The 26,524-nt window shown below is 40.1% G+C and overlaps 1 protein-coding gene across 5 annotated transcripts; it reads left to right on the plus strand.

The window, feature by feature from the left end:
- The first annotated feature begins 13 nt into the window (after window positions 1-13).
- Window positions 14-25,071, plus strand: ano10a (anoctamin 10a). Of its 5 annotated transcripts, none has more exons than XM_028016926.1 (16): window positions 14-128; window positions 2,578-2,727; window positions 2,799-2,996; window positions 4,117-4,251; window positions 5,149-5,268; window positions 7,164-7,348; window positions 8,794-9,178; window positions 10,467-10,522; window positions 11,266-11,340; window positions 11,431-11,619; window positions 11,696-11,887; window positions 12,449-12,577; window positions 19,209-19,325; window positions 20,975-20,991; window positions 21,695-21,730; window positions 23,782-25,071. In XM_028016926.1, the coding sequence occupies exons 2-16, from the start codon at window positions 2,598-2,600 to the stop codon at window positions 23,846-23,848; spliced, it is 2,031 nt and encodes a 676-aa protein (XP_027872727.1). In that variant the 5' UTR covers window positions 14-128; window positions 2,578-2,597; the 3' UTR covers window positions 23,849-25,071. The 5 variants fall into 5 exon arrangements, with proteins under 5 accessions (XP_027872727.1, XP_027872729.1, XP_027872730.1 ...); XM_028016927.1 differs by lacking the exon at window positions 14-128 and adding an exon at window positions 1,514-1,747; XM_028016928.1 differs by lacking the exon at window positions 21,695-21,730.
- The last annotated feature ends 1,453 nt before the right edge of the window (window positions 25,072-26,524 follow it).

Genomic DNA, 26,524 nt, shown 5'->3' on the forward strand with positions numbered 1-26,524 from the left:
ATTAGCCGTAGTGGTGATTTTCATCTGGGCAGAAAAAGGAACACATCCTGAACCGACAGCTGAGTTTTGCGGAAGTGGATATTTATGTTTCCAACCCTGCAAACTACCGAGGAGAAATAAGGACTGTGGTGAGTGTTTCATTGGGATCATCTGATCAAATTAAGAGGAGTTCTGGGAATATGAGTGACGCTTTCAAAGCCTCATTTAATAGAACAGCTCTGAAGTGACGGTGAGAGGTTCGGTAGCATTAACCCGTCCTCGTCCCTGTCCACGTCCATGTCCTGCCTCCAGCTGCAGATTCCTCTGTTGTCAGTAAATACAGCTTTTAAAAACGGCACCTAACTGAATTATCTAGACGGGCAAAACATTGTACCACAGAGCTGGAGTTTGTTTCTGTTTTCCTGCTGTTTTCCTTCACATGGTTACTTTTGAAATGAGCGACTTACTATATCCTCAGTTCACTTACATTTTTCAACCCTGGTAAAATACGAAATCACTGCAATCAAAGGACGTGGAAGGAATTGTTTTACTATAATGCAAATAAATAAATAAATTATATATATATATATATATATATATATATATATATATATATATAATTTATATAAAAATATATATATATATTTTTTTCATTTAAAAAGATCTTTGTTTACAAATACAAACATAGAAGGAATGGAACACAGAATATGTAATTTTGTTTTAGGCACGACTTTACAGAGTAAGTAGAGATGTGAGGTCAAAAGAATGTAACCTTCATATTTAGGCTTCATGACCAGATTTTCTTAAGGTCAGCTGTAAGTTGTGTGAAAACCTTCAGGAGGAACCCAAACCTTTTCCCTCTCTGAGTAGAGACTCAAGGATTGGATCAAAAGTTATTCGCAATAGAAAGAAATAGACAATATCAATGAGTACTTAAGTAATTTTTTAAAAAATGTGAGTGAATGTGAAGCGACATTTCTAAAAAAAAAATATATTTTATTTTCCGGCATTAGTTGGCTTCATTAATAGTAATCAGACAGAAAGTGTGCAGAAGGAGACGGAGGAAGGACGAGCATCAGGTCGGTTATCGATCTGCATACTGCTGCAGTGATGACTAGTAGACTCTGGATATGGAGCAGTTGCTCAACAGCTACATCAAAAACACTTTCGTGGTCAGCTGATTCCAGCAGGGGGCAGCATAATGACTGGAACCTTCTGTATTTCATCTTTTTTTTTAACTCAGGGAGCCACCAACTGATCTAATCTGATAGTCACACACCAGGTTGTGGGCTGAGTGCCCAACAGTTGAAATCCACACAGCGTATATACACACACACAGCTCCTTGTCTTCCTGACCAGGCTTTTCACAGGTCAGCTGGACTCCGGCTCTAAGATCTACTACACAGTAAGGTCCATGTGTTTACAGAGAAGCTGAGGTAGAGCCACAGTTATTAATATCCTGCTGTGAAGTGGCTCCGCCCTCTAACTGTCTGTCTGTATGTCTGTTTGTCTGTCTGTCTGCTTCTGTCAGGGTCAGTCTGCTCTGCTGGACTCTTTCCTTTCAGTTTCTGCTGAATGAAGCGTGTTCAGCACTACATGTCTGGAATAACATGTAGAAGTTCCTCCAGAGATTAAAAGATCACTTTATTCCTGAAAGGTCTCTGTGAACAGTGTCCACCTGACACACCTTCAGTAGGAATGCCAGAGAGATTCTCTGAACATTTTCCTTTGACTTCCCTGGATTAACTTCCAGCAGCAACTGATCTGGGCAAGCAAACGATTTTTTCTTTCTTTTATATTTCAGGGTGTTGTAGCTTGTCTTTTGCGTACATTTACATTTGTTTATAGCGCCTCCTTGTCCTGTCGTGGTCTGTTACAATTGAGGAATGTTTTGGTTCATTCACACCCGATAGTCCGGTAGACTCGATTGGGGAACAAAATTGCAATAATTGTTCCATTTTCAGCTGCTGTGGTTCTGTTTCACAAAAGCTCTGTCAGTCCGCTTTAGTCGCACTCTGGTTTGGTTGCTTAGGAAATCCGGTTTATTTATGGAGGTGTGAATATGTAATCCAACTCTGACTTGGACCAAAACGTGAACTCTGGTGCAGTTTGAATGCATATGTGAACGCCAAGCAAACCGAAAACCCCTCCAAAAGCAGGAAGCAGACTACAGCGCAAGGCGTTCTGGGTAAATGCAACCAAAACAAACCTGCGAGCCTAGCACTTGCAGAAAAAATGCCTTGTGGTCTTTTACTAAAGACAAAAGAGAAATCTTCCAACCGCTAAAATCTGATGCCACGCCGTTTTTGTTTAGAAAGTTGTTCCTAATGTCTTATTAAGAGGATTTTGTGTAGTTTCCCTCAGTGGTTGTTGGTACAGTGGCCCATGGGTGAGGAGGTGAACAGGTTTTTCAAAGGTTTTGTTTCGTTTGACCGCAGCAGCTGAAAATGGAACGAAAGTTGGAGTTTTGGTCCTCAGTTGAACCGAGGCTACCGGACTATCACCTGTGAAAAGATCCTTAATTTCAAACTCTTGATTCATCCCAGTTCAGTGCGATGCTTTTTGAAATAACTAGTCTCATTGCTGTTTCTGCTGCAGGAGCTCCAGCCGATGGGACAATGCAGCAGTCAGGTGACAGCGGCTCCCCCTCCTTTAACCCTCTAGCGGTGCTGGAGTTTATGTCTGACACCAAGGAGGAGGCCATCGCCTGGCTGCTGAGCAGGATCAGAGCCCCACAGCAGGCTGGAGGTGTGACAGTCAGGTAGCAGTTGCTCTCCATTAGATTCCACATCGTCGCTAACGTTCTGTCTCCCGCTCAGGTGCTGGGTTACTGGTGGAGCAGCTGGGCCCTGGAGTCAGCGCTGAGCAGAAGGACAACCTCAACCTGTTTCTGGTGGGGGCATCCTGGGAGAGGCTGCTGTCCGGAGCTGAGGATGTGGGCCTCTTCAAGGAGTACAGCGACGGCTCCATGAGAGGCTTCACCTGCGTCAACAAGCACAATTTTAAAGACTTTCAAGGTCTTTAAAGTACAAAAAATAAGCAACGTTTCCATTCAAAAACTTGCTTGTGAATTATTGAATGAATAGAGACATAAGCTTAACAACAATGACATAAGCTGTCATTCATGTAACTTTTTGGATAAACCCTTCTTTAGAAGGGGATGAATGTGGGTGCTGACATTATTGGGGACATCTGCATTTAGCATTGAGATGCTATTTTAATCGTGAATAGCTTCGCTGATAAGCTAACTGCTTTTAGCACAACTTGAACACAACACTAGTCCTTTCCAGCGTCCAATCAGGTCGTTTTTTGAAGCAGAAGTTAACCCCTACAGGGCCAAGAGAAGCGGCTTCCTCGTCCATCACTGTTGTTTGTGGATGACGCTTGTGTGTCAGATTTACAGAACTACCAGAAACATGCAAGTATGAAAGTTCCAGTTCAGGACTTTTGTATGTAAAAAAAATAAAATCAGATAATGTGATTAAACTTTGTTAAAAATGTTTAACTCCGTAAAGTCAATCAAATTAATTAATTGAGATAAAAGCGTTAAAAGTCTCAACCCTAGTTGTCATGTTTCAAACAAGCAGCTCTCCTGTTGCCACAGTTACAGACGCAGTCAAACACCTCGAAGTTTATCAGATACTGTTTCAGTAGGACAAATTCAGATGATCACAAGAGTCCTCCTAAAACATACACCCAATGTGTTTTATTGTAGTTTTAATTGTAGTGCATTATACTGAAGTGTAAAGAAAATGATCTTTAATTGGCTGCAGGACTTTTGGAGTCTGTCTCTACCATCTGCAGACTGGTACTACTGCCAATGTTTGTAAAACTGCTCAAAAATCACTAAGTTAGAGTAGATAGAAAGCATCTGTGCAGCAGCTTTCTATCCTTACAGATTCTCAGTGCATTTAGGTCTGGACTTTGAGTAGGCCATTGTAACAAATGCTTTGGTGTAACAAAATCTGTAATAGCTCTGGCTCTGTGTTTAGGGTTGTGGAAGATAACCCTTCTCTCCAGTTTCATCTTTTCTGTAGCCTCTACTCAGAAACGCGTCCCCACTCACCCGTCATAAGCTGCTGCAGAACCTCTGGTCCACACAAAGGAAACCATCTGTCACATTGTTTTTACCTCCAGGGGACGGAGACGGCTTCCTGAGCATGGCTGAGTGTCAGTACATCATCAAACATGAGCTGGAGACACTGAGAGCCAAAGATGAGACTCACGTACCCGGATACAGCCACGCCAAGCTTTATCCAGGGAAATCTATCAGTGAGTGTCTGACTGCATCGCTTCAGCTTCTGTTTCTGTTCCAGCGTTTCACTCAAACACCAGACATTCATATTAATCTATTAACACGTTGCTCTTTTGGATTTCCAAGAGCTTTCTCATCTAACTGTAGGACTTGTCTACTTTAGGAGATTTTCAGTCTTTTTAAATGATTTTAAGTACATAAATTGGTCAGTCTCACTGCATGTCAGAAACTAGACTAGCCTTAGTTTATCAGTAAAATTAATTTCACCTGAAGTTGAATATTTAACCTTCCTATTTTGTTTAAACAGTCACTAAGTTAAAACAAAACCTAGCGGCTGTCTTTGACAATTTAAACTGTCAGTTATGCTCAACGTCTGTTTGAGCATAATTGTGATACTGAAGCAGAAAGGAGGGTTATTAAAAAAATGGCCTGTTTGTTAATCTACTAAACTGGAGCTCATATTAACCAACATCCAGGCTTTTTTAATCAAGGAACAATCATGACGGCAGATAAACAGTTGTCCTGTTTTGGTGTGATGAAAACTATGTAATATGCAAAATATGCAAACGTGCTGTAATAACCTCAGAGGGAGATACTAAGCAGTCTGTTTGACAAATAGTCCATTAGCAGAAAGTCATCATTTTCTATAAATGACTCATTATTTGAACACAACAGCAATTAGTGGTTTGGGCAATGAATTGAGCTGTTGAGTTTAAGCTCCATCTTTGTTTAGTCATGAGGGAGAGAAAAGCAGGACTATTTGTCTTTATTACCACTTGAACATATTCATCTTCACTAGAATTCTTGTCTGGGTCTTCTTGATATATTTACAGTAGATCAGAGACAGAGTTCTGTAAATTGATGACAAAAAAAGGAATCAAAACACTTTTTTTTATTTTATTTTAAAATCTCAGTACGCAGATTGCTGTCCAAAGGAATCCTGATCCAGATGTTTCCGCTACACAATAAAGAAGAACTGAAGAGACTCTCCTTTTCTTGGTATAAAAAAATCAAGCTGTCCCTTCAGCCTCTAGGTACGTAAAGCTGATTTCATCATGTTCAGTTAAGTTCATTTCTATAGCACATACTGTATATTGGCACAACACAGGTCATCTGGAGTCCATCCACCCACGCACACACAGCTAAGGACAAAATAGAGAGATGACTTAACCTAACCTAGTACCTGAGGAGAATCCATGCCCAGGCTGGGATTTCAAATTCAATTCAAAAATACTTTATTGATCCCAAAGGAAAATTAAATAACCCAGAACCTTCTTGCTATAAGGCAATTGTCCAACTGACTGCACCAATGTTCAGCCAACCATCTTAAGTCACTGTACAAAAAAGTAACTACACCAAAACATCCAATTTAGATGCAAAAATATTCAGTCATTTACATCCAATCACACAGATTCCAAGTTGATTCCGTACGTTGATCCTAGTTGTCAAACACTGCAGTCAAGTTCAGTTTATTATTCGAACTAGTTAAAAATGTTCTTAATGTAACCCAACAGCTTGCATCGACTCATTGACTTTATAGTAATCCCTCATACCGAGCATGCATGCAGCGACAGTGGAGAGGAAAACTCCCCTTCAACAGGAAAAACCCTGCAGCACAACCAGAACCAGGCTCAGTGTGAACGGCCATCTGCCACCACAAACCGAGGACTGTCTCTAGAAATGTGTCAACTGACGTTACTGATGTTTTTCTTTCTCTGGTCTTTGACGCATCTAAACCCTGATTTATGAGGGTTATCATTGTTTTCATCCAAAGTGACATGTGCTTTCTTGATAGGAAAGTAGTTTTAAATCCAAGTGGAAGCAAAGTAATGTTCCCTATCTGTGCATTAAAACATCTGGCTGTTTGGGTTTAACAATAACAATAACAATCTTTATTGTCATTATAGAACCATCCAATAAGTTACATGGATTATAACAAAATTGGTGAAAATAGTACTACAGGGTATTTAATGCCCTTATGGCTACCAGGTACAAACTGTTCTTCAGTCTGTTTGACTTTGTTTTAATGCTCCTGTATCTGTAGCCAGATTTTAGCAGTTGGGACAAATTGTGACCGGGGTGTGAGGAGTCTTTTAAAATGTTCTTGGCTTTCCTGAGGCAGCGGGACCTGTGGAGATCTTTGAGAGAACAGAGAGCAGCCGACGCTCTTCTGAGCAGATTTTACAATTCTCTGGAGAGTCTTCCTCTGTTCTTCTGTGCAGCTGGGGAACCACACACAGACACAATAGCAGATGATGGTTTCAATAAAGCATCGATAGAAGGACACCAGCAGTTTTTGAGAAATATTGTTCCTCCTGAGGACTCTCAGGAAATAGAGTCTCTGCTGGGCCTTCTTTGCCAGTTCTGCTGTGTTTACATCTCAGGCCAAGTTATCCACGATGTGAACTCCCAGGAAACAGAAGTTTGACACCATCTCCACAGGCTCTTCGCAGATGTTTAGTGGTTCAGTGTCTCTTTTCCTTCTCCTAAAATCCACTGTGATCTCCTTGGTCATGGCTGTGTTTAGGATCAGGTTGCTGTCTGTGCACCATGCTGTCAGTCGCTCCACCTCGTTCCTGTAGGCAGACTCTTCACCTGCATTTATTAAAGGCAGAACCTGCCGTTTGTGAATGTGTTCATAGACTGAATGAAGTTTAAGCTGTCAGTTTAATGCATATAACAAACAGAAAAAGTGCTGATCACCATCAGAGGAACATTGGCTGATTTCAATCACTATCAGATTGATTGATGCATCAGTAAATGTCTGAGCATTATTGTGAAGCTAGTAGATATCCAGAGACTGTGATGTAATGTGATGGATTCCATTTTCCTCTGCCATGTAATATTAATGTTTTAATGTGTCATTTTTCTTACTGAAACACTGTCAGTACTCCTGCTCTGGTCTTTACTTTGTTCTTTCTCTTTCCAGATAAAATCAGGCACTACTATGGTGAGGGCCAGGCGCTGTACTTTGGCTTCCTGGAGTACTTCACCTTTGCCCTGGTGCCTATGGCTCTGTTAGGAGTGCCTTACTACATGTTTGACTGGGAGGATTATGATAAATATGTAGCCTTTGCTGTTTTCAACGTGGTCTGGTGCACAATTATTCTGGAGGTATGAAAACTGATTTTACTGACTAAAGAACAAATCCATTCCAGCTCTGTACCGCAGTTAAGGTCTTCAAGAAGATCAAAATATTTGTTGATTAACATAAACACATTAGTTTTTACATAGCCAAAAAAATACAGAAGTAAGCAGTTTTGTCTGTGTCAACACAATGACAGAGAGGAAAGACGGCAGCAATGATCCCTCAGGAGCAATCATTGCTTCCCATCAATCTGGGAGGACTTATCAGGTAGTGAACAGATGAAATTCACGGTGTAACACTGAGAGGTTATGTCCATAAGGAGGACAAGACAGTTAGACAACAAATCTACCTCAGATCAGTGTGTGAAATAAGAGAAACAGGAGCTCCATGTTAGTTATAGCTAAATGTTCAAGGTCATTAATGTCAGAAGAAGCCTTTTGTCTCCCAGCCTAACATACACAACATGTTAGATTTGAGCTTAGGAAAACTATTATTAGGACAGGATGGCTGTAGCTCATAGGTAGTGCAATCGTTTTCAATCAGGTTAAATTGTTGTAGGTTAAGTTTTAACTCACATGTCAATGTGCCCCTGGGCAAGGCACTTAATCCCAAACATTCCTACCAGTGGTGCACAAATGTGTGTTTGTGAGTGTGTCTCTAACATACCCTAGTTAGTTAGCTAGTTGGCTAGCTTTTTTGCATCTATCATGGGTAAGTGCAAATTTATTTCCGGTTGGCTGGATGATGTACATTTCTGTGGAGGTATAAATCTTAAATTCCATTTATAATGGTCTTAAGAAGTCTTGATTTTGAGTTGGTGAAGTCTGCAGAAAAACCTGCTTTAGTGTAAACTTTCATTCGCTCCTTAAATGTAAAAACTTCGAACTTGTTGGAAGGTTTAAATACTGAACCTTAGGTTTCCGCAAACCTCTTTTAAAGTGTTCCTATTTTGTGGGTGTGAAATATGAAACCATGATAAAATATTTAGAAACTTTTTTCCACATTTAATGAGATACTTTATCCTGTGCATCTCAGCTAGGAAACAAACATGTATTTGGGGCGGGGCGGTGTGGGATTTATGTAACTGCTCACACCTTTAAACTAATAACTCTTGTTTGAGCTTTAGCAGTCAGTTTTCTTGGGTTCACACTTTCCATCAGTTGCAGTGAACCAGGCTAACTTTAGAATTCAGCAAGTCCTTGCTGGGTTTCTCTGACTCTTCTGTATGTGAAGCTTTTGCTAAAGCCATAGTTATCAGAGAGATTAGAATGGATCAGAAGATTCTCAGGGACATTCTGGAAACTTTGTAAGTTCCTGAGAGCAGCTGATTGTTCATTTAGGAGAGAATAATTTGGCAGCTAGTTTGTGTAAAACTGACAGGTGACACATAGTATTATTTGTTCAGAACCATAGAAGCATGTTGATAACAGCTAGCAGGTTTATCAGACCCTCCCTCCTCATTGTCCTCCAGCTGTGGAAGCGATCCAGTGCCACCCTGGCCTACCACTGGGGCACGCTATGCAGGAAGAAGGCCTTCGAAGAACCTCGGCCTGGGTTCCACGGCGTCCTCGGGTACAACCCTGTGACAGATCGGGAGGAGCCTCTGTACCCCAACGCCAAGCGCCAGCTGAGGATCTACCTGGTGTCGCTGCCCTTCGTCCTGCTCTGCCTCTACCTGTCTCTGTATGTCATGATGATCTACTTCCAGATGGAAGGCTGGGCGCTGTCCGTCCATGACCAGGACCCTTCGTTCTGGACAGGAGTGCTCATTTACATCCCCAGTATTATCTACGCAGTGGTGATAGAGGCCATGAACCTCGTTTATAGATACGCTGCTGAGTTCCTTACAGAATGGGGTGAGAAGCTCTAAACACTCTAAATCTACACAAACACAACTGATCAGTAATTTATTCTGTATGGAAGCATTTCACTGCCAGCGTTTGGAAATAAATTCAGGAGTGGTATCTCATCATAATGAGAAAGTTTCAAATTAAAATGACAATTATTGGTAACACTTTATTTGATGGGTTGTGAATAAGACTGTTATGACACCGTCATAAACATGACATAACACCTGTCGTGAACATGAGTGAGTCTTCATGAATATTTATGACTGTTGTCATAAAGTGTCATTCGGTTAATCATGACACTTTTAATACAAAGCTGACATTATTCAAAATGTCTTCGTTATGACAACTTGACATTAACCAAGAAATCATGATCTGACCTAAATTTGTTATAAAAGTATTACTGATTAAACTTTAGCTTTAATAATATAAAGTTGCATAATTTTTAAAGACAGGTGTTATGTCATGTTTATGACAGTCTTATTCACAACCCGTCAAATATAGTGTTACCAAATTATTATATAATGCTATATAAAATAATTGTTATTATTTTATTGTTTCTTTCTTCTTCCACCATATCAACAAAAACACACTCTGTGCTACAAATACCTGAAGGAGTACACTGAACTCTTTGCTTTTATTGCACATTTTATGTAGTTTCGTTTCACTTCATCTCCACGCCTGTATTTGATCTGTTTTATATCCCAATAAAAAAAACAAAAAATGAAAAAAAAACAGTAAAATAAATAAACATTCTTATTTTAACGAGATGCAAAACTAGTTAAAATGAGAATGTTTTTTGTTTAACAAGATATAAAAAACTCTTCTCTGACAAATTACGACTTTTTAAAAAGCCATTAAAGCAGTTTGCTATGACTCTCCTTCTTACCCTGTTTCCTCTAGATGACATCTAAAAATCCCTAGAAGCGACGCTCTTTTACTGTTGCAACCTTTCTTATTTAGACAAGAAGATATTTTGGTGTTAATGATACATAAATTATATGACAAGTTTTTTAAAAAATCTCCTTAAACTGGGAAAGTTTTCTTGTTTAAACCAGATGCTGCTCCTGAATTTTTTTCCAGCCTACGGCAGTTAAACAATTCACAGATTAAATTACACTTTCTTGATTATACTGGTTAGAGCACTTATGAGGGCAGTTGCATCTCTGGAATTTATTTATGGGACCAAAATAGATTTTTATTTACATGAACCACTGAGCAATTCTGAACTGTTATTTTTTATATATAAAATGGTTTAATGCTGACACACTGAATGTTTTTGTTGATATGTGTTTAGAAAATCACCGTCTGGAGTCTTCATATCAGAACCACTTGGTCCTTAAAGTTCTTGTTGTGAGTATGAATGACTGTGTGCTGTGTGACTACTAACAGCAATCAGTCTGCAGGTTTATGGGGTTATTATTTTCACACAGGGTCAGGTTGGTTTGGATAGAATTATCACCCTTAATAAATAAAATTGTCATCTGAGAAATTTTTTTTCTTTCTGTTTATATGAAATTAAAATTAATTTGGTGATCTGGAATCTTTAAGTGCCACAAAAGCAGAAGCAATCAATCAAGGTATTTGTTCAAGTAAAGATTATTTGTATGGTGTATTTCAGCAGTTCAAAATGCTTTACATCATAAAAACATCACCCAGTCATCAATTATGAAACAAGCAGTAAACATTACATTTTGTCAAATGATGCTGTCATCAAAATGATCAAGCAAAATTTACATAAAAAATATTGATCAATATGCCAGTTGTTATGAATCAAAGGGAGCTGTAAACAAATGGGCCTGGATTTAAAGGAACTCAGTGTTTCAGCTGTTTTGACATTTACTGGAAGTTTGTTCTAGATTTGTGGTGCATAGAAGCTGAGTGCTGCTTCTCCATGACTAGTCCTTTAATCTGGGAAATGTTCTTCAAGCTGTCTTTATGTGTCTCTGAAGGTTCAGGTCAGAGTTCATCACTACACTCAGATTTAAAGCCTCGTCACTCGTTTCTAGCTGTGATGAGGCTAGAAACTAGTTCTGCTCTTTTCTGCTCCCACATTCAGGCTCTGATTGATCTAATCTCCTCATCTTGTCATTTAGTTTAACTTCTTCAACTGTTTCGCCTCGCTGTTCTACATCGCGTTTGTAATGCAGGACATGGTGCTGCTCAGTCAGGTGTGTTCCCTCCTTTCCAGTTTATTTGATTCTCCGTGTACACCCGTGTTTAGAACCATCTCACATCTTTTCCTCCTCTCCTGCTGTTAGAGTCTGGCCACCTTACTGATCACCAGTCAGATCTTGAATCAGTTCATGGAGGCCTTCTTGCCTTACTGGCTGCAGAGGAGACGCAACAAGAAGATGATTCGCAAAGTTCAGAAGAGAAGAACTCCTGGGGACAAAGAGCTCCCTCTGGCGGAGCAGGTCCGTCTGGAGGCCGATATGAGCACGTACTTGGTGAGCTCACGTCTTCCGATGAAAGCTACAGCAATCATTCCAGCAGAATCTGACCTCTGAGGTCTACTTCTCTCAGGGAACATTTGACGACTACCTGGAGCTCTTTCTGCTCTTCGGCTACGTCAGCCTGTTCTCCTGCGTCTACCCGCTGGCTGCCGTCCTGGTGGTGTTGAACAACGTCACAGAAGTTTACTCCGACGCCTTCAAGATGTGTCATGTGTTCAAAAGACCCTTTGCTGACCCGGCTGCAAACATCGGAGTCTGGCAGGTTGGTATCTGTCAGCTTTATCTGCACAAAGGAACATGGTGTTTATTCATAAACTGAGGGAACAGCAAAGCTTTAGAAGACAGAGGAGAACTGCTCTCATGTTGGCCATCTAACTTCATATAAAGAGAATGTTTTAGGTTGTTGGTTGGAATCTGAGGTGTATTAGATGGATTTTTGTAGACCCTAGAATTCAGTTTGCTCACATTTATTAATTCTTTTTAATAATTATAAACAATAAGATCTAAGAAAACTAAAGTCAAATCACTTATAGTAAATAAATCTGTTTCACTGTTTAATGTGAGCATGATCAGGTTCCTCAAAGAGATCTAAACATTATAACATGATGTAAAGTTAAAAAAACCAAACATTTTCCATAATCCCTTATTCCCCCTTTAAAACGTTCTGACTTTACTTCAGGTCCAGTTGATGTTGATTCTGAATGGCTTCATAAAACCCAGTGCATCTTCTTAGCTCCAGTCTCAGACCTGTGGTCCTTAAACAATCAGCCCGTCTGACCCGATGTGATGAGGCTGATCCCTGTGTGCCTCTGACTCTCTGCAGCTCGCCTTTGAGACCATGAGTGTGATTGCTGTTGTGACCAACTGTGCGCTCATTGGCATGTCTCCACAAGTCAAAGCATACTTCCCTGAGTCTGAGACCCAGCTCATCCTGTGGACGGTGGCCATCGAGGTAAATCCACACGACTCATGCCAGCTCCAGGGCTGTGTTCTAGAACATCACTAACATCGTAATTGTTTTAGTGTGACTTAGTTCAGAACAAAGAGAAGCTTGTCCTAACAGAGGATGCATGAAGCACCGAATAAGTCACTGACATGCAATGAGGAAGGTTTTGTACACCTTGATGATGAGCTGCTCTTATTTCTTTGTGCAGCTTAAATACTGAAACTACACAGAAAACATGAACTGAACCTGATGGTTTGAGTGAACGGATAGAAAGACATTCACAATGAATCCAAACTGGTGAACTCATTCATTTTTAGGGAGTAATGCAGTGCTGTGTTGTATAATGAGGCCATCCTAGGAATTGAATTGTTCAAAGGAATAATTAAAAGCCCCCAATTATTCTGAAAATCCCACACCATACCAACAGAAGCAGGACACGCCTCACTGTGTAGCTGTGGATATCCAGCAGCAATACCTTGAGCCGATGGAGTTTCCCTCACTAGATGGAGCCACAGTCCAAGTTGGCTCAGATGAGAGGAGGTTCTGTGGGAAAGTGTTGGCTGTATGTAATATAATGTTTTAAAATCATAAAAAATAGGATTTAGCCTTCAATTCAATTCAAATTTACTTAATTAAGGTCAGCACACTAAAACAATGTTACATGTTAAAAACAGAGTGACCTTGTTTTTCTACTTATGTTTTCTAACCATAGGCTAATTTGCAAACCTAGTCTTTGGTTGGACCTTTATTAAAAGTCACTGAAATAAAATGTCTGCGACTACAAGCAAGAAAACCATGAAATTGCATATTAGAGAAAGTTAATTCTCCACAGCAACATATGTTGTTATTCATTAGTGTTCACATTTGTTTTTGTTTTTACCATTGTTTCACCTGGGATTTAAAAACTATTGTCTTTACTGCTGATATAAACTGTTCCACATATGAGGACTGCTGAAGGCCTTATGTCCGCTATTTACAGGTCTTAAATTTTGTTGTGTCTAAGTCTCGTATATTCTCAAATATATGTAGTTTTCTGTCAGGCAAAATTAGATTTTCACTTTGTTCTGCGACACGAGGTGGTAACCTGTTAGCTGTTAACATACATTTGCTAGCTTGCTAGGTTTTTTTGAGTCCATCATGGGGGCACACACATTTATCGCCAACAGACTGGATGGTGCTCGTTTTCTCCACTGGCTCACAACAGAATGGGTTGTGGGTTGGAAATTCGGTGCTTTCTGGGCAAACAAGCTTTTAAACTAGGATGTAGAGAACCTTATGCAGTGTGGAAAACCCAGAAATTTCACAATTTATGCGACTCTTGATTGCGACAACAGCAGGATCACCAACCATTCCCTATATTTATATGTTTTTTATCTTAAATTTAATTCAAGATGACATTTAAAAAGTCTTAGATTTGACTCACTGTAACTTATAGATATCCTGCTTTCTCCATCTGTGGATATTGATTCTCACTCAGGTTCCCTGGAGTCTCAGTCCTTTAGAAATGACTTTGTAACTCTTTCCAGAGTCCAGACTGACTGGTATCAGAGACTTTCTTCCTTTCATTTTGTTTCATTTTGTCACACTGGTCCTAAGTCATTTTATGGTTTTAAAACACACAGGTCTGACAGTAATCAGACCTGTGTGTGACTGGTGAAGGTCGCTTTGTATAACTTAGTCCCCTTAATTTAAAAACGGAACTAGTTTTTACTGAGGTTATCTTTATTGGATCATAAAATTAGTTTGACGATGTGAAACATCTAAGTGTAAAGCAGAAGAACTCTGTAGGGGGTAAATACTTTTCCTCAGGTCTGAGCTGCTCCAGGAGCCGGTTAGTTGGACTCTGACAGCATGCTGCCTCTCCTCTGTCTGAAGTGTCCTCTGGCCTGGAGCCATGGGAACATGACTTTTTATGGTTGTGGACTGAACGCTGTCCCAGGGTTCTGGCTGCAGGTGGGATGCTGCTCCGCTGAGCCCAGACAGAACCAGGACAGCTCCCAGCATGCAGCCAACCAGTAATGCACCAATCAGAGCCATCCTGTGTGTTTGTGACAGAGGAAGAGTCAGCTCCTGAGTGTGCTTACTGACAATTTGAACATATTTTCACTTCATCAATATCATCATCATGCACATTTATTAGAACAGAGCAAAAGGGCAGATTCATACATATGAAAACCAGCTGGGTGTGTGTTTTTACACACTCAGAATAGTTGGGTTTCCCGGTTGCTGGGCGCCTTGTAGCTTTCTGGCGGCGGTGCTGTGATACCTGGGTAATTACTGTATGGAGCTTCCTCGCATCACTGAGCAGTAACCAGGCAACAGGCCGGGCTGTCTCAGAGTCAAAGACTTTCTTTTAGAGTCACAGAGCTGTCTCATTTCAGAGCAGATCGGCTTACAGAGCAAACCCTCTGAGCAGAGTGTGCAGCTTCAGCAACCAGCAACCATCAACCAGCTGTTTTCATCTGGACCAAACAGCATCAAGAGGGGAATAAAAATCACTGGTCTGGGTTGGTTAATTCTGACTTTTTTAGTATTGGTTGACCTGATCTGTAGTTTAGTGCATGCAGTTTAATGATAACTTTATATTTTTCCAGATTTTGCCAAAATCTAAAGACCCTAAAAACTGAACCATAACCTTTTACATCTAACCTCAGGCTTACCAAAAACTGAACAGATTCCACCGTCTGTAATTATCAAGAAACGTTGTAGTTTTAGTTTTAGGGGGTAGTTACCTTTCACCTAGGTTAGCTTATATTTTGGAGACTGATTTTTTTGTATTTATCTTTGTCTGATATTAACATCAGTTTGATTATCTTAAACATCTGAAGCTCTACAGAAAGCAAAATATTCTATATGCGTTAATATTCTGCTACCTCTTTATCATGTTTCATCTCATTCTTTTTGTTTTACCAAACCACTGTGTCCTTCTGAACCATCATCATCATCATCATCATCATGGTGCTCCACATCAGGCCAAGACAGGCTGGTGGATCTTCATTTTCTTTCATTCAGTGCCCAGAAGGTTCTGGCATTCAAGCGCTGTGTGTTGGCGGACCATGTGAAACATAAAAATATTAATTATGCCTTATTATTGGTTTGTTTACTTAAAGCCTCCAGATAATATCAGTTTCCACTTTGGTAAGCGCTCTGCTAGTTAGAGTCCTTGCAGAAACCCTTTTTGAGAATAGAAACATAAATAAGGTTTAAGATAAACATATTTGATCCTTTTTATTCATACTTTTAGTAAGATATTAAAATCTGGAGTTGTAACCTGAGCCAAACTGCCCACCCTGCAGAAATACATTCCGTCAGGTTAACAGTAAATGCTACATTGTTTATGCCGTATTAGTTTGAATAAGATTGAAATGTTAATTTTCTCACTAACATGGTTGGGTGCCATGGTAACGTACTGTGTTGAGGGCAGTGGATATAGCACTGTAACTTCTGCCAGAATCTTCTGAAGTGAAACTGCTTATAACTGTTCAGGATAGAAAACCACCTGGATTTATCTGTTCAATTATTTCACACAAATGGTCAAACTCTGGCTTAAGAGCTTCCTAAAATTTCATTTAATATTCACAAGATTTTTTTCTGATAAGTGATTATTAATTCACATGAAGCTGGGACAGTCTAGGCAATCAGAAAAGTCTGATTTCAGAGTTGTTTCTACATGTTAACTCACAAAGGCTAACAGCAGTTAGCTCCCTTTATCCTGGCCAGGTTCTTTGCCATCTGCAGGATCATTTTCATTCAAACATCTCAGTCTGTGTGTTTAGAACAAGAACTCCTGGTAAGGTCGTATTAAAAACCTGAGGACAGATTACTTAACGTATGCTCTGCACATCCATCAAATGTCTGCAGCGTCGTCATGGTACGGCTCCCACCTCCAGGAAAACATTCACTCACCTACAAATTGTGCCTAAGTTTGATTGTGCTGGTTGTTGGGAGACTAAAGGAAGTAATAAGCTGACAAATGTAATGAAGTAATGACAAAACAGGGCTAGCGTCACAGCTACAGTTACGGAGAAGAGAAGAAGAAAAACACTTCCACGCATACTCCACTGTGTGAAGAACTGAATCTTTTCAGTGTTGACTCACAAAATATGTGAATAATCTGACATGGTACACAGATGAAGTCATGGGGTGTGCTTCCTCCCAGATAATCTCTCTCTCACACACACACACACACACACACAAGTTTGTATTTAAACCCATATTAGGACTTTGAGTTGACTTCCAATTATAACTACATTTATGCCTAATCCAGACATTTGCCCTAACCTTAGGCCACACACACACGCCCGTGCACCACACACACACAAATATACATGTCAGGACTGATGCAAGTTACAGTAGCTGCAGAGGGCAGATTCAGATTTGGTACCTGGATAAAACCTGAACACATCACACTACTATTATTCTTTAATTGATAACTGCGGCTTTAAATACTGAGACAACACTGCTAAGGAAAACAACAAGCACCAGGTAGGCTGCTGTTTGATTCAGTCAGCACAGTGCAGCACTTTCCCTACTCAACAAACTGAGATCTCTGGTCTTATCGAGTTGTCACATTGATTGAATATACACAATAAACACTCCGGCTCTTAGCTGATTGCTCATGTTGTTAGAAGCTAATTTATACATCCAATGGTTCAGCAGCTCAAGGTTACTCTGAACCCTGAGGATGTTCAGGCACAAGCCATAAAGTGTGTTTTCCTGACATAATGGAAGTGATCAAACTGGACTGTCTGCTCTGTCACTGCTGCTCTGAGGCGTTCTAATGTCATTCTCTTTCAGATCGGTGATAAAGCATTCACTCTGTCCACCACTGTTATGAGTCAAAGTTGTTGTACACATGGACTGAATTTGGCTAAGAATGATTAGTTTTCCATTTTGTACACAAACACAACCAGCATTAGAAATAGAAGCCTAATGTCAGTAAAAAGTGGTTTCCTTGGAGACACTCAGTTTATGATGTTTAATGCGAAGCGAATAAGCTGCACAAAGTGAAACATTTACTTTCTGTTGGAGGTCTATCAGACTTTGTGGCACCAGGAAGCTTGTTAAAACGGCACACACTAACTCTGGTGTAGGGTTGCTAGTCTTCCTTCATCTTATCAGCATCTCCTCATTGGCTCTGGCAGCGTTGGAGATACTTCCTGATGATATGCCAGCCTGAATAAAGCCAAAACAGACTCTACCCAGTGGTGCTTTATTTTATTACCTTCTCCTGAACTCAGCAGGCTCTTTCCTCTATATGGAAAGACAGATTGGATTGCAGGTGCTGCTCTGCTCTGTTGTAAAGAAAAAAAGAAAGTCCTTGATTTACTGGTCACTTTACTCGTCACTTGTGATCATGAGATACGGACCATGACATTCCACACACAGACAGCTGAAAAGAGCTTCCTCTGTTGGATGGCTGGGCTTAGCTTCAGGGATGGGGTGAAACTTTCTGTCACACAGGGGGAAGTTGGAGTGGAACCACTGCTTCTCTGCATCAGAAGGAGTCAGGATGGCTCCTTGGTTCTTCCCTGTGGAGGCTTTCATGTCCCACTGGTAGGAGACCCAGAACGAGAGTCATGTCTGGGTTTCTCACAGAGGCCTGTTACCGCTGCAATCTGATCTGGGATGGAATTGGAAACTTTGAAACACCCTCAACACCAAATCCAGAGTCCAGTACACACTCTGCTTTGTACATCAGCAGAACCCCTCTGTGGTGGCGCTGTTACATTGTGCACCAAATTGGACACACTGAGGAATCCAGCCTCTCAAAACTTAATTGGTTCTTAAATGTTTCCCTTTTCATCCAAAACACTTTTCTTACTTAAGATTATGGACTTGGAGTCTCTTTAAAGAATAAATATTTTTTACATGTGCTTCACTTCTGCAACAAACTATTCCCCATAACTTCTACTTAGCTTAGCTTAATTTAGCTTAGCTTAGCTTTTCTCACCTTAATTTTTCTCATGAGCTTAGCTTAGCTATGCTTTTCTTTTCTTAGCTTGGCTTACCTTTTTTTAGCTTACCTTATCTTAGCATGTCTTTTCTTGGTGTATGTTAACTTTTCTTATGTTAGCTTAACTTAGCTTTTGTTAGCTTAGCTTATATTTTCTTTTCATAGCTTAACATTTCTTAGCAGAGCTTAGCTAGCCAGTGATTTATAATGTAAATAATGTATCATTTTGATCCTGTATGAAATAGAGAAACTTGTGCTTCTCATCCTGGGTCACACACATAATTTAATAGGATTCATAATCATGACCAGAGCAGGTAAACGTTTGACCACGACTCTTCCAGCAGACAAGGGAAGCTGGTTATGATGATCAGATCAGTCTGGCTAAAACCTCTCTGACCTCAGCAGGATCTTTGCCCTGGTAAAGTTGATGGAGGTTCTGTCTGTCTGTCTGTCAGTTAGTCTGTCTGTCTGTCTCTTTCTGATTTCCAGCACAGGAACAACTCAATAAAAAATAAAAACCGAATTTTGCTGTGTTGTCATTCCTTTTAAACTAAGCTTCCATTACTTCATGTTGACAAAAGCAGATTTAAATAAACATTGATGATGATGTACTCTGATGTGCTTCAACCTGCTCTTTGATTCTGATTCTTTGACTTTTTTTATATATGTGTATTTATATAGCATGGACTGCTGGCTTTCAAGTTCATCCTGACGTTCCTTATCCCAGATGTTCCCAAACACATCCAGATCAAACTGGCCCGGCTTGAGTTCGAGTCACTGGAGGCTCTGAAGAAGAAGGTAAATAGATTGGTTTGGATTCTCTAGGATTATCTGGACTTTTCTTGGTTCTTAAATATCTTTCCCTTTTCATTGGAAATGTTTTTCTTAATTAAGCTTATGGACTCGGAGTCTCTTTAAAGAATGAATTTTCTTCGTATCAGTGATTCTTCTTATTACTAGTAGCTCCATATGTTTGTCTGGTGGATCCAGATGATAACAAACCATCAGTGGCTTTTTGCTAGAATCTGTGTAATTTAAATTGTCAGTTTGGAAACTTTGGCCTTTTTCTTTGAAACTGTCAACATGTTTTAGGTTTGAAGTTGAAAGACCGCTTTGAGCAGATCTTTGAGGCTTCCAACATTTAAAGAAAACAACTGAGTTCTGTGAAAGAGTATCCCGGTGCATTTTAAACCCAACAACATTTTAAACTTAACATCATTGTCGGACGAAGGCTGCATCATCTCAAGGATTAAGTATCCAAAACAGCCTCAGCACAACAAACCCATAACAACACCAAAACATAGAATGATAACTAAATCCTAGCTACTTGGTGTAGCTTTTCTTATGAGCTTCGCTTAGCTACGCTTATTAAATGGCTCAACAGTCATTTACATCTGATTGCCTCCACACACTATTTAGACAGTAAGTCCACACTTTAGACCAGCAATAATGGTAACTTTAGAGAAAAGTGAAAGAAATCCTGTAAGTCAAACATGACAAACCAACACTAAACAGAAAGGTTACTTCAGGTTCCATTTTTCTAACACCTACAGTGAAGCTTGGACTCTACTCCCCAGAAAAAAATCACCTGAGCTCATCTTATCAAAATAAGTCATATATTGGCACTATTAACACATGGATTGTCAAGTGACTCAAACTTTAAACCAGATTATCTTTTTTTTCTCATGGTGTCTCAGAGAGTTAGCATTACCAAGAATATTCCAGGGTTTCCCTCAGTGTGTGGTAAGCCTGGCAGCCCACCAGACTTTACTTGCTCCCCTCCCCCCACCAGGCTAAGTAAAACCCTGTGGGAGGGCTTTACTTAGCCTGTTTATTGTAAACAAGTTTATTTAAATAAGTTGATTTACAGTAAACGTATTTATTGTAAAGAAGTTTTTTTTCTAGGCCAAAGACAGCTTAATGGCTAGGTTTACAGTTGACTCAAAGAACTGGGGGCACGCACCAGTTGCTCCATCTCCTCCCCGCTGGGGGAGGAGATCTCCAGCGCTGTCACTGCGTCTAGTTGTGCTTGTGGATCGTGCGCGCCGCGTTTTACTCTAACCAAACTATTTGAAAGGTGGCGTTGCAGAGCAGGTCCACCTGCACTGGCATTATGAACCCTGCAGGAGGGCTCATTTTTGGAGAATTACAGCCCCAAGGTACAGATCAAGCCACGCCGCTTCCTCAGCTCTTGACGACGTAGAATACAATACATTCCGGTGTGCTGCTACAGCGTGAATACTTTTTTGTCAGTCTGCGGCTCTGGAGCGTGCAGGTGTGTGTTAAACACTAAGCGAGGAGAGAAAACCATCAGCAATGCCACATTCAGAGTAACACTGACAGCGTTTCTCCATCCTTCCTGTGACTTTGGGTTTAAGGCCCAGCTTCTCATACCAGCTGCTGGGTTTTGGCTCATTGAGTCGTTCTCTGTTCTCTTGCTTCTCCAGAGGCAGATAAATGCAGGGTGAGTAGCTTCGGGTTGGTTTTCACTTTGATTGCCATCATTTCTGACCAATGATTCCCCCTCAACTCCCCTCATAGTAATAACACGTTAATTCTCTGAAATGTTGCATACTTTTCTAATATTTAAACCCCTGACTCAGTTTGTAATCTAACCCTTAAAGCTCCACAGTGTAATACTGCTGCAGCTGTGATGAACTTATTGATCTGTTTTCCAGTATGGACTGAAATCTAACAATAGTGCTTGTTGTGTTCTTAGGTGTGAAAATGATTCAGGGATTGGCTGTCCAGGTCACATTTGAGAGAGGAAATACACACTCTCCTAGCTCTAAGACTTTACATTTTAAATTAAATAAATACCACCACATATTAACAGCAGCGACCTGTAATAAGCCATAATGTCTAAGAGAGAAGTTAGACTGATGAAGTCACATCTACATGTTCTAGAAGATTAAATCACATAAAGCTGGAAATGTTTTTTTGTTTTCTCAACTTACAATTTTTGTATTTACTTTGTTGTTGAATCAATAATAATGCTATAATATTATAATATATTTAAACTTCTAAATCTGAACGATTAAGAACCAGATGTCCTGACCTAAAGTTAAGACTTTGATACTCTGTAAATAAATTAGCAGATTAATATTTTACTTGATGTTTCTTTTTGTGTTTAAAGTTAGGCTAAAGCAAAAATCCTTCTCTTGCAGATACAAGAACCTAACATGGCACAGATGTTCCCAGAGGTTTGCTTTATATAAAAAAAATAATGTTTGAATCAGAAAAATCATAGATGGCCACCATGGTCATCAGGGAAAATCTATTTTTGCACTAAAACTGGCACTACTAATCACAAATGATACATTTTGGTGTCAAATCATACATAATAATTGGATCCATAGAAATGATATTTGCCAATAATTGTTTGATTTTGAAGATGGCTACCATCTTTGTCTTGGAAATGTTATTTTTGCACTAAAATCGCTAATTAGATTGTGTTTGGTGTCAAATCATTGGCTTCATATTCTGAACCATAGAAATCATATTTTCTTGAACTTGTGTTTCCTTTTTCTTTACATTTTTCAAAATGACCACCATGGCTGTAAAGCACAATATATGTGTGCACTAAAATTGGCTGTAGCTAAGGCTAGCAGTAGGTACAGCTAACCAAATAGTAAATAAATAAATAAACAAGAATCTGAGTTATGCTAAACCACTAAAGATGTAAAGAAATTTAGCGGAAGCTAACACCATACTGCCAAACGCGTAAAGAATTTAGTAAAGGCTAACGCTAAACCGCTAAACGCATAAAAAATGAACCACTAAGACGACTGTTGCTCTGTTTATGTCGCACATCTTCATCTCCTTCCAGCTGACGACAGACTTCAGACTCACTAACAGCAGCGTCCTCAGTTTGAGTTTTGGCTTCTGATTTTGCTACATGTTATTACTTCAAAGTCGTACGAATAGGAAGACATATTTGTCTGAAAGGCTCAAGAATGGTGGCCATTTTGAAATTGAAATAGCTCATGAAAAACAAACGGGGTGATCATGCAAATTGTTGCATCCACACTTGAACATTTTTTACAGTAATATGCAGCACCATTCAAATTAAATTTCCCTCTGGGATCAATAAAGTATTTTTGAATTAGAATGTGAATATAGCGTGTCATCATAAGCTGCGGCTCCCTTTGTTTCGTGTCTAATAATAAGGCGGTGAGATAATTGATGGCTATTGACTCTCAGTTCAGCCTCAGGCACAGAGAAGTTTTAGGTTTCGCAGAGTTCACATTCCCCCATGAGACACTCGATCAGGCTGATGAAAGAATTCCTTGGCTGCACATGTCTGGCTCCACAGCGCCTCGCTGTGCAGCACCATGTGAGCGGATCAGTCAGCGCCACCTCCAACCCGCTGTCACACCGGACGTACAGTAGCTGACCCATGTTTCCGCTGGACCCAAAGTTTTGTCCAGGTCAACCTACTGACAATTTTCAGGAGCAGAAATGTCCAAACCCTCATGATGTCATTCAGCTCACACACACTGATTGGACTGTTGGTACTCAAGTCTACTTTTAACCTGACAAATCTAAACGTCCAAACCCGGAGAAGAATTAATATATATATATTTTTTTGTGCCAGCCTAAAATTTTTACTGGCCCGATGAAAATGTTGTGAGGCGCCACCGGACCATGCATGGGTTCTCCTCACAAACTCTAGCTTCCTCACGCTGCTAGAAATATAGTTACGTTAAATTAATTAGTGTTTCTGCATCACTGTCTTCATGATGCATCTGTCTGTCATCTTAAACAACATAAATCTAGAAATGTCGGGCATGCTTAATTATGAAAACCCAACATGAGTGTAAAAAGATACCTCTTGAGTAATTAGAGTCCAGCTTCCCTACAGTGAAACATGGTGGTGGCAGCATGATGCTGCCTGAATGCTTTTCTTTAGTAGGAGTGGGGGGGCTGCTCAGAGTTGATGGGAATTTGGATGAAGGTAAATCCAGAACAATCCTGGGGGAATCCTGCACTGAAAAAAAGAGAGCATGGGTCCAACTTTTTTAAAAAAGTGTTAATTTGTTTCAAGTTGGAGCTGCATTGTGTTTTTTCAGTGTTAGAGGCTGCAGAAGACCTGAGACCGTCCAGCCGGACAAACACCTGACAGTCTGTCAGTCGCCGTCCTGCACATGGATTGTTTATCACGTTTCACCGTTTGGAAATGTGTAAAACCGTCTCAATCAAACATTGTGTATCGTATTGAATGAACGTGATCGTGTTTTCTTTTTTGCTTCAGAAAATGCTGGAAGGCGCGGAGTTCAGGAAGAGCATCCAGTGAGGAGAGGAGGACCTGCAGACTCTGACGACCCACACTCCCTTTCTGTTTGCTTTAAAAGTCCCATCTTTGTTTTGGTTTTTTTTAGAGTTTATTGTTTTTATGCACAGTGAAAATATGATGAGGTCTGTGTGAAAGGTTTATTGTGGTGGAGAACAGTCTGAGCACTGAAACGGGTTCTGGGTTTGAGGTGATGGACGACTAGAAACATGTTGGGATGAATGAGCTGCTGTTCAATTTCTCTGCAGATATGATGCACTGTAAAACATATTTAGTTATTCCAAAGAGTGTTGATGAAAATAACTGCTTTGGTGTTCTCATGTTCAGCCACTGAAGTCACTTTGGGTTCAGTCAGTATTTTGGTTCAGAACAGTACAAAGTAACATGTTCTAATTATAAATGTGTTAAAGACCGCAAGGTGTGTGGTCACCTGATTGGCTGACAACACAATGCCCCAATGTAAACCGAAGCAAACAAAGGCCAAAAAGATGCAACCACTGAAAGCAACATGAGATTTTATTTTAAAATCTGAACCAGATCCAGCTGGGATTGGATTTATCCGGACTGTTCCATGCAGATACTTTTGGTTTTTCTTTGCTCCCGTAAACACGATCACAGCAGAATGCCATATAATGTAAATGTATACAGCATGTGTTAAATCTTGAGTTCTTCATATCCAGCGTAGGGACACATACACGGCGGCATGTGAGGGCCATTGTAGAGGGCTGACAAAAACAGTTTGAGAATAACCTCAGGAATTTTCTAGACAAAATACAGAAACTTCTGAGCTCCAAAAGTTAATATTTTGGAAGAAAAATGCTCTGACATTTTCAGATTAATCTCAGAAATTTTCTAAAAATAACATGGACTTTTCTGAGTTTGAAAAGTCTACAATTTGCTACAAAAAAAACTCTGAAATTTTGAAATTAATCTTAATTCAAAAGTTCTAAATGGTAAACTTTTGAAACTGAACATTTCCAGGTTGTCAGGAAAAAAACGTTGTAGCAAATTTCTGACTTTCAAACCCCTTAAAATTTTCTAGAGAAACCAATGAAATTTCTGAGTTTTTTGGTTGATTTTTCTTTCTACAGTGGCCCTGATACGCCGTCATACACAAAAGATGAAGTGCACTCCTGTAACGTCCTGGTGCCTTAGTTTCCTGCTGTTTGATCTGTCAAATGTACCAAAGCTGCAGCAGCAGGTTGCTCTGGATCAGCCTTGGTTCAATAAACTAACAAACCTGGAACTTAAGCATGGGTCCAGTTATTTCTTCTCTTCCAACAGAAGAGATTTTCCAAACTCTCCTTCTATTATTTGATTTCATCTTCAGAGACATGAGCTGTCAGAAACAGAGTTTGTGTCCAGTGGGCCGTCACGTGTTGAAGGAAACCGGACCGTTTCTCTTCCTCAGAGTGTGTGAGGAGCACACGGCGTGCCAGCTGCTCTGGAAGCTTCTGGGATATTTGAGCCCAGAGGAGATCTGATAGAAAGTGCCCCTCCTCAGCGCCATGCAGCTGAAAGCTTTTCAACACCTTTTGCTGTTCTGAGTGTCATTCAGAGATCCTCACAGCTCCCATCTGAATAACCAACAAAATTCACTCAGCGTTGGAACCGAATGGACGGAGAGGCAGGAGGTCCATGAAGCAGGACTGACAGAAGCAATATAGTTTATGAACTATGAGAACGAGAAGTGATGTCAGTCCTGTCGGAATTTAAGATGGATTTTCACATCCCAACCTGATCTCTGGGGCAGATCCAGGGGAAACCCAGGCTGGAGGGTTGCTTGACCTTTCGGGAGGCAGAGCTGGATTCCTCTGGCCGGGTCGGCCCTGCTCACACCTCTCTGTTTTCTCCTGTTCATACTCAGCAGCTCTCCTATACTGAGCTGTCTGAATGATGGAAGGAGGCAGGGTGAGGCTTTCAGACTAAACAACTGGACCAAAAGCTGCAAGTTGAAGCTTGGATAAAATTGCAGAAAATGATGGAATGAATATGATTTTGGATGGGATGAAACAGTCTTAAAGGGGCAGTATTATGTGTTTTCCAGGCACATAGTGCCATTTTACAGCACAATCAAGTAAATATGTTACCTTCAGTTGCTACGACTTCATAATTTGAAACTGGGCCTCTCTTTAATGCCTTTAATGTTTTTACCAGTGTTGCTCTGAGAAGTAGCTCCTTTAAGGAGCTCAGCATATATACAGTTCCACCAGCTGGTTGCTAATTGCTGCTGACTAGTCTGATGGAGCTGACTGAAGGAGTGGTGGAGGAGGGCTGCTCTGGAAGATGGAAGCTGCAGCTCTGAGGAGGAGCTGTGCTTTGAAGGTGGAGCTAGGGCCACCCAGGTATTTTGCACAGCTGAATGGTTGCCATGGAGATTAAAGGAATTCTCAAACATGCATTAAAGAATCAAGGCAAGACTCCAGATGTTTTTGATGAAGAAATAACATTACAACATAAGGCTTAAATTGTTGATTTTACAGAATATTGGCCCTTTAACAAGATGATGAACTTGAAAAAAGGCCTGATGTACGTGTTTAAATCTGAAAACAAATAAAACAACAAAAAACACTCAGATCACATGTAAGAGACAAAAATCAACTTTTATTTTTTGGGATATTACCAGAGCTATATGTATTGTCTGACAACAGTTATCAACTACAGAATATTACAGTGATGGTTTTATTTTTTCTTTCTGTTTGTT

The sequence above is a fragment of the Xiphophorus couchianus genome, chromosome 5 (assembly GCF_001444195.1).
Source record: "Xiphophorus couchianus chromosome 5, X_couchianus-1.0, whole genome shotgun sequence".
Lineage (NCBI taxonomy): Eukaryota > Metazoa > Chordata > Actinopteri > Cyprinodontiformes > Poeciliidae > Xiphophorus > Xiphophorus couchianus.